This window comes from Orbicella faveolata, unplaced genomic scaffold (assembly GCF_042242905.1).
Source record: "Orbicella faveolata isolate gen_17 unplaced genomic scaffold, um_ofav_v1 contig_3, whole genome shotgun sequence".
NCBI classification, from domain to species: Eukaryota; Metazoa; Cnidaria; class Anthozoa; order Scleractinia; family Merulinidae; genus Orbicella; species Orbicella faveolata.
The window spans coordinates 13,534,701-13,542,776 of NW_028301558.1; the positions used below are offsets into that span (position 1 = coordinate 13,534,701).

At 38.7% G+C, this 8,076-nt stretch overlaps 1 protein-coding gene across 1 annotated transcript; it reads right to left on the reverse strand.

Annotated features, from left to right (window-relative positions):
• Window positions 1-233: 233 nt before the first annotated feature.
• On the reverse strand, window positions 234-7,046 carry LOC110047533 (uncharacterized). Its single transcript, XM_020753281.2, has 4 exons — window positions 6,522-7,046; window positions 3,110-3,670; window positions 1,925-2,107; window positions 234-1,315 (listed from the first exon to the last, which is right to left on the reverse strand). Exons 1-4 carry the CDS (start codon window positions 6,696-6,698, stop codon window positions 809-811), a joined length of 1,428 nt encoding a protein of 475 aa, XP_020608940.2. The 5' UTR covers window positions 6,699-7,046; the 3' UTR covers window positions 234-808.
• Window positions 7,047-8,076: the final 1,030 nt, after the last annotated feature.

Consider the following 8,076-nt stretch of genomic DNA (forward strand, 5'->3'; position numbering starts at 1 on the left):
GCTTGGCGTTATTTCGAGTTATTATAATTGGTATATTGTGTTACGTTCAAAGAGCCAATCAGAGCGAGGAGAGAATATGAAGACCCGGTTTTCCAAACCCCTCTCAACCATACTTACGTCATAGCGGCCATCTTGAAAGAAAAACAGTTACTTTGGCTCCTAACACAATTTACCAGCGTATTGGCAGATCATCTCCTTTAGTCTATCGAGTTTCAAGAAGTGTATTACGCAAATTCTTGTATTTCTTATCCTTGCTTTATTTCATTTTTGCGTAGCAAAATATAGTACTCTCCCAAATTACAAAAATCTGATTCAATTTAATTTTCAATTCTAATTAATTAATGCCTCCTTGTCCCCTAAAAGGAAAATGATTTCCTTTTCAATTTGAAAAAAATATTTCAAAAGAAAAAACTTTTTCATGTATCACCAGCTTATACAAACGTCCCGCAAAGTGGTCGCTAAAAGGTAAACGATTTGTAAAAATATTTAAGTTAAAAAAACTAAACCTCTCCCTGATTCACCAGGTTGTACAAAGGTCTCGCAAAGTGGTCCCCGAGAATGTAATTTAGCCTAGGGTAAACTTCTTCCATTGAGAAACTAAGTCAGTAAGTAACTCTACGATTACTGATGTTTGCTAAAAAGAAGGTTTCCATCGCTACCTCATTTCGCTACCATTGTGGTACCGTTCCATATTTTCCATTTGCGACGAAAATGTAATTTACCTAGGGTACTTCCTGCATTAAGAAACTAAGTCCGTAACTATGCAATTACCGACGTTTGCGAAAAAAGCATGTTTGCATCGCCACTCTCAGTCGCTATCCTGTGGTAACGTTCCGTATTTTCCATTTTGTTTCGATTTATCCTCTTCTGTCTCGTCGTCCGTGATGGTGGCCCATTTACAGACGATCACTGAATCCAAAACAAGCAGCGTCAAGTACGCGATCACACAAACAATGGACATAAGTCTCCTAGAACCGACGTTTGTTGTCAAAAACCTGAGCACCTTTAAAGCGAACGACAAAGCCTTGTGACTCCCGAGGATCACGACAGTCTTTTTAACCGGCGAACTGAGACCAAGAAAGCCTGCCGCGATCCAGTTGAGTAGTAAGAACATGACGTGCATAATTGATGAGTAGCCAACGATGATAAGAACATTCATGGACACTATGTTGTTGTATTGTTCCTCAACTTGTGCTTTGCTCACCAGAGGCCACGTGGAGAGGAGAAGCAGCGTTATTATAGCGTAGTGGATGCATCTGTCGCACGAATCCGCTTTTTCAGCCACAACTTTAACGAGTCTCAGCAACGTGCCGATCTGAAAAAGAAACAGGCCCAGTGTATAGGCACGCACGGCGTGCAAAGGAATAAGATAGTGTTGCTTCTTTCAGTTGTCGTTTGCTTCAGTATTTTTTTCTCTGTGTATTTGGCTCTCTTCTTTCGGAATATTTATCAATTGCTAATGTCTTTCTAAAGTTTGTTTTTCTGAAATTGTCAGGTTGATTCAGAATATTATGCTTCTATTTGTATGTCTGAAATGATTGTATCAGCATTAAGATAAAAAAACAAATACAACCTAAAAACTTTTCTGAACATATGTACAATGGTAGATTGAAAAAAAAAAAATGCTTTAGAACGGTAGACCTCTATAAAGAGTTTTCTCTCACGTAGCTAGTGCAACCATGCAAATATTTTTGAACAAAAGAGAGTGTTCTTATAAGAAAAGAGGAATGGTTTTGGACACAAACTTGGCCGCTGTTTCATTCTTTTGGGACACCAATATGGCTGCTTTGGCGTCATGTGAAAACACTCTATTTAAAATGAACACTGAATGATGTAAAGAGAATTTTTCTCGCTTGTCTCGCTCAACAAACAGAATCAGAATTCAGGAACTTGTAGAACTGAATCCGTTATAAGAAATACTTACAATAGCTGGTAGAACAGATCCCAGGAAAAAGATAAGCATAAGAATTCCAAATCTTGCGACGTTCACTCCGCTGCTGAGCTCTGTCATCCACACCAGCATGGGTGGCACAGTAAATATGGCGGCAACGTTTGTTATCGTCATCAATAACAGCGCCAGGGAGAAATTCCCACCTGCTAACAAGGACTGAAAATCACAAGACATGAAGAGGATTACTTTAAAATTCGTTCAATTCAGCTGTACTGAAAGATACTGAAGACAGAGCTACAAACAGATTCGTTTAGTGTTTCTGATTATCTGATTCTTGCGCGTGAAAAATTCGTAACCAAGCAACCACCAAGCACAAACAGCACAGTTCACTTCGTAGAGTTACGTCATCAGAATAGACCATATTTGTATTCTAGGTGTTGGACTGGAACTAGCTTGCAATGGAGGCTCATGTGGGGAATATTATTAAAAAGAGATAGATATCTTGTCATTTGCATTTGAAGAGACCCTCTGCATTAGCCTCAGTTGCAAGCTAGTTCCAGTCCAATACCGAGAAAACGAAAATGGTCCATTGAACTTTTCAACGAATTTCAAATGTTTCTGACGGAGGGAGAATTCCGTGCGGTAAAATTCTGTTTACTCAACTAAGAAATCTCTCGAAAATAAATCAGTAAAAGAGGCAGGGAATCTAAGGTGCTATCTGACAACACCACCGCTTGATTTTTCAACCGGGGATTTTTCGATTGTCCGCCATCTTGTGACGGCGCCATGAAAGACCCTGGGACGAGTTTACATTGGTTGCATGCGTTCAAATTTGCCTAGTACTTAGGCCTCGACATTTCGCTGCGGTCAATCGTTTTGGGTCAAGTAGTCCGTCGGATACGTCCCTGAAATCAATTGAAGGCCTGGGAGAATGCCGTACAGGAACAAGGCATCGTTCAAACGTAGTTACCGTGCGATAGTATTCGTTTTTTTTAGTGATAAAATGTCTTGCTTGTGTTTTGAAAAATTACATCTGATCATGATTCACTAGAACATCTAGATGCTTTACAATTGTGCATTCTTCGAACAATATGTTTGCATCACGCGTTACAAGCGCCCACAATTCCATAAATCGTTTAGCATATTGCCCACTCGCAGAGACGAATATTAAGGCATCACAACATGAACAAACTAGAATTGTAACATAACTGTTCTTACCAACACTGCTCCGGCCGCCATACTCGCTGGAACAGTGAAAAACACTTGCAGCGCGAAAGCAAACTCCGTGGGGCCAATAGCGGTCACATTTCCAACAACAGTGGACTGCGAGGTAGTCATGTTATCCTCCCTCATTGTCGCAAATTGAATGGTCTTTGTAATTTGTGTTCCCGTGATAGGAAGAACCAAGAGTATTGTTAGGATACCCCACGCGATAGCTTTGTAAGACTTGACAGCGGTAATAAGCTCTTCTGTAGTCGTGCGCAGGCCACACAAGAAGAAACACACACCAAAGCAGATTTGGGGGAAATAATAAGCGGGGAGAAGCGTCCCTAATTCCGGCCACTGTGATCCCACGATCACCATGAAAATCATCCCGATGGCTAAGAAGTAGGTATCACAAAATTCAAGCACTGTTGTCAGCGGCTTGCGCAGGCACTGGAAAGTTCTTGGAAGACAAGTCTTATTCTGTTCTTCATGTTTATTCGTTAGTGTAGGGTTTTCTTTAGTTTCTTTGGACATGTCGTGAACAGAACTGTAACAAGAAAATTCTAGGCTATCCTGCAACAAAGAGGCAGGAAAAAATAAATAAAATGAGCTGAGGAGGAAAGAGAAAATTGCAGTATGTTTCCATCAAAGTGTAAGCCGGCCTAACGCCAGAGAGTTGATTGGAACTGACTGGCGAGGTATGTTATTCAATTAACAAAGAAAGTTTTCGCCGTCTAATTTTCTACTATATACAACAACACAAAAGTCTCTCTCTTTCACGCGTTTCGTTTTATTTTCCGTCTCCCACAATTTCCCTCCTAGTTTTCCCGCTCGACCAAGATCTTCAAAGGCGTGTGTTTTCCCCATATTAAATACGCGCTGAAATATGTTATGTCTTGTTTTCAACTTGTTACAATCGATGTTCATTCAACTTGCAAAAATGAAACCTCGAGATTCTCTGCTTTCGTTGATCATTGAGATTCAAACATCGAAACTGTTACATTCTGAAATTTTGGACTCGTATATTTCCTCCATTCTTGGAAGTCGTATATTTGCATCCTCTCGCTGCTCTGATATTAGAGAATTAAGTTTGTGACTAAAGGACTGATATTAATTTGTGTCCATAAGATGTCACTGATTAGTAGACATGCGAAAACCCTCTACAACAAGCTTGGAGTGAGAGCCGCTTAAATTTCGATGGTTAGTAGCTAGAGTTTTATCTAAATCGAGGTTTTTATATTCTGCCTGAGAAAATTTCAAGTTTAATAAAGCAAACGGATAATAACGAAATAATCTGATCAGCCTTCTCTTTTAAAACATTACCCCTTCTGGGCTTTTTAAATGATCTTCGGACTCAAATCTTCTTATTTTCTGTTAAACGAACACTCCAAAACCGTAATACTTCTAAAGGAAGCTTAATTAACAAATAAAACCGCAATTACAACTGAAATAATTGCGGCCATCGCCTTAAGATGGCGCCCGCCAACTCTAGGCTGAGTTAAAATTAAGCCGGCACCTACCCACAACTTGTTTGACATCTCCGGTATGCAAATCCAATCGACCTATTTACCTTGCAGAATTATGAAACTTCACCTTGTCTACTTCTTGTTTTCTTATAAGGGATACATGAAATATCTTGAAATGTTTATATATTTCGCCAAGCTGGCTTTCCCTTTTAAGAGGTGGTTTTCATGCTTTGTACAAACATATCAGAGGTTTGACTGGTGGGTCGTTTGTTGTTTCGGGTTTTACCGGAAAACAAAGCTCTCCCTCAGTGTCGGTACCATAAGCACCAACTGTTTCTTTCAGTTTAGTAATCCTTGTTGTAAATCTATCAGGAAAGCCGCAACGTTTTATTTTCTCCACTTTCCATAAATAAAATGCACCATGCGAACTTTACTAGGAGAACTCTTCTATTTTTCTCCTATACGCGGCGTTTTGTTTGTCTACAGCAGATCTCAGGTAGTTTATATGCTTGAGTGTATTTTTTTAAAAGATTAAGTTTTGTGAAGGGATTGCAAACACCCAACTGTATTTTTGTGAAGTACTAAACGGTACCTTTAAGTTTTTAGTGAGCCAGTTGATCGTAAGCGTGCGCAACGAATGTAAATCGCGAGCACTTTACACCGGGTTTTACACTGTTTTGCTTTCACTTTAAGTTTTCATCAATCATGTCTTAATCCGTCTTTTAGTACCCCTGGAAACTTTCAAACTGATCACAATTTTCCTTAATATAGCTAGAACATCTTTGCCAGTTAAAGCAATGAAATGATCTTTTGCATGAATAAACTTGTCTGAATGCGGCTACAATTGTTTAAGAAAAAAAATTACCTTCTGTTGACTTCAATTATGGGCAATGAATAGAATATGTAATGATGGTTCTGTTTCGTGAAAAGAGAGATTTTTTAAACACAAGCTTAAGAATCTATTTCTAACATGTCTAATTCATGATCAGTCCTTCGACACTGAAAATTTTTGCATGAAGTTAGATTTTGTTCTACCAAAAAATTGATATAATATAAAGGCAGAAACCAAATCAAATTTATTATTTGTACTCGTGCGGCGATGATCTCACCTTATAATATAGGCCTGAATAGGTGGAAGTAAACGAAATGTGGTTCCATACGGAAAAAGTAAATTAGTAAACTAGGCCTAGGATTATTTTTTTCAGTAAAATTGGTATAAAAGCAGTCTTGTTTGGTATATGGCCATAAGTCACATCGCTTGTGGTTTGTAGAAAGACTCCTGCAACGTCGATTGCCTGCGTCGAATTATTTCTTTTCATCTTGCTTAATTTTATTCACCACGGCATACTTTCATTTTACTCGCAAACTAAAGCTAAAAAATGAACCGGTAATGGGTGGTCATCCTCTAAAAAATACTTGTACAACTTCGATTGCAACCAGGTGAAATTTAAGGACCAAAACACGAAATATTACAAATTAATAAGAATGTCAATGAAACCAATTGCGAAGTTCTAAGTAAGTGGTCTAAAGAGAAAATAATCGTTCCTACTTTTTCACTTTTATAAGTACTCGTCACTTACATCAGAAAACTGATTATAGCTTTTATAGCCTTTTTGCGCCCGAACAGTCTATCACAAGCTCGCGTTGAACTGAAAGGACAGTTCAGACCCAATCAGTGCAGGCGAAGGTACGGATAAAACCTATCTACTCAAAGTTAATAGAGAAGGAAGAAACGAAACTATACTAAAATTTAAACCAACGTAGGTGAAAGATACGGAGTGTTAAAAAGCTTGGAAATATACCGCATAAAAAGACTCTTCGTCAGCCGAATTCAGTACGATCACCTCAGTTTAATTCAGTGTAGGCAGACATTTACCATGGTCCGTATTTATCACAAAATTAGAGAACTGACTAGAAAAGGCCTTCTTGAACACAATCGAACACGCTTAATGACTTACCTGGCTGTTGTGGTGATCAAGACAAGTCCCGTGAGTCGCGATGATAAAACAAATTGTCTGCCCTCTCATAAAATGTTCGGCGCTGTCCTTTTTCCTCGCGAATTTGCATTTTGCTTTGATATATCGTAGAGAGCGCATGGTTACGCAGCAACAGGCACAGCTGTGTAAAACATCCATATCTACAAGAAAAACATTGCTTTGTCAATTAAAAAACTTCAGTGTTTGCTCAATATCAGAGGCGCTGATACTTTCAGGGGCTGTAAGATTCTCGACTCTAATAAAAAACTTCCGGAACTAGTTGTTCACGAAGGCAACGTATATATCCGCAATTAAACTTGTTCATGCAGTTTGTCTCAATTTATGGCAACTTGATTATCAGTTGGCCAGCTTCAACTATGCTAGTGCAACTTTTGGGGAAAACATTTCTCTGATGTTCATTCAGTTCAAAAGCTATTTGACAATGCTCTACTGTCAAATTATGTCATATAGATAGAGTAGATAGGACTAACCATGGACAGCAAACTCAAGGAAGACAAACACACAACCAGCAGTCTCTTTCTTTTCCCAGCTTGCAACGGAACTGATACAGGAGTGCAAAGTAAAATTTAGACTTTTCCAATCTCGCGAGGGATTTCAGGAACAAAAACCGACGCCAGCCAACTGTAGTCTATAAGACGAACTGAGCGGCAAATGAAGTTTCAAATTTTTAAAAGAGTTAATCAATTCGCGCTGGTTATATTTTGTTTTCCCTTCCCCACAATTGGGATCAAAGTTAACTAGCTTTTGCTTTGTGTTCAGTTATTTCACAGAACTCATGAAACTAAAACAAGGCGTGAATGATAAATATTGTGCTGGTCAGTCTTTCTTAAGAAAATACGTTTATATGAATTTCCGCGATCTGATTGGTTGAAAAAGAGTGTTTTCCGTGTTTCCATTGTGTAATAGACACATTTGCGATAAAAACAGGAGCTGACGAGAAACAGCTGTGCCAATGGTCACATGTGCACAATTCTGGCCTTCTTGTCCGAGACAAAAATGGACAAACAGAACTCGTTGACAAGTAGAACAAAAACGGATTTTTCTTGCACTGCGCACAGTTCATCATATTTGTGAATGAAACTGTTCTTTTGAAATGTAATGATTTTACTTATAGAGAAAAAAAGCGCCATATGATAAAAATAGAGGGATTTGCGTATGAAACACCAGCTGTATTTTCGATGAATGGTTATTTTTTTTTTTTAATCCCAAAGTCTTTCGAAGCTGTGTCGTGACTTATGTAAACAAGATAAAAGCATTTCACGAAACTACCAGTGACGTCTGGCTAGTATTTGAACTTCAGCTACATAACTAGCTACATGACTCAAGCAAATATCGTAGATCGTCGAATTAGCGCCTGGGGCGCTTGTTTCAAATTTAGGAGAAGACGCGGGCGCTTATAAGTCTTATACGAGGGAGGCGTTTAATCGAAGGAGGCGAGTACGCTTATTTAATTTTTTGCCAACTCGTAGCGAGACATGGTATTTGTAACTAGTTTTCCAGACTTAACGTGTTCACA

Excerpts from the sequence above, each read along its gene's own strand:
- LOC110047533 (XM_020753281.2), bottom strand. The coding sequence starts at position 6,698 with ATGGATGTTTTACACAGCTGTGCCTGTTGCTGCGTAACCATGCGCTCT. Across the intron at positions 2,108-3,109 it reads TGGCGGCCGGAGCAGTGTTG|TCCTTGTTAGCAGGTGGGAA; the intron begins GTAAGAACAGTT and ends TGTGATTTTCAG. Across the intron at positions 1,316-1,924 it reads GATCTGTTCTACCAGCTATT|ATCGGCACGTTGCTGAGACT; the intron begins GTAAGTATTTCT and ends TTTCTTTTTCAG.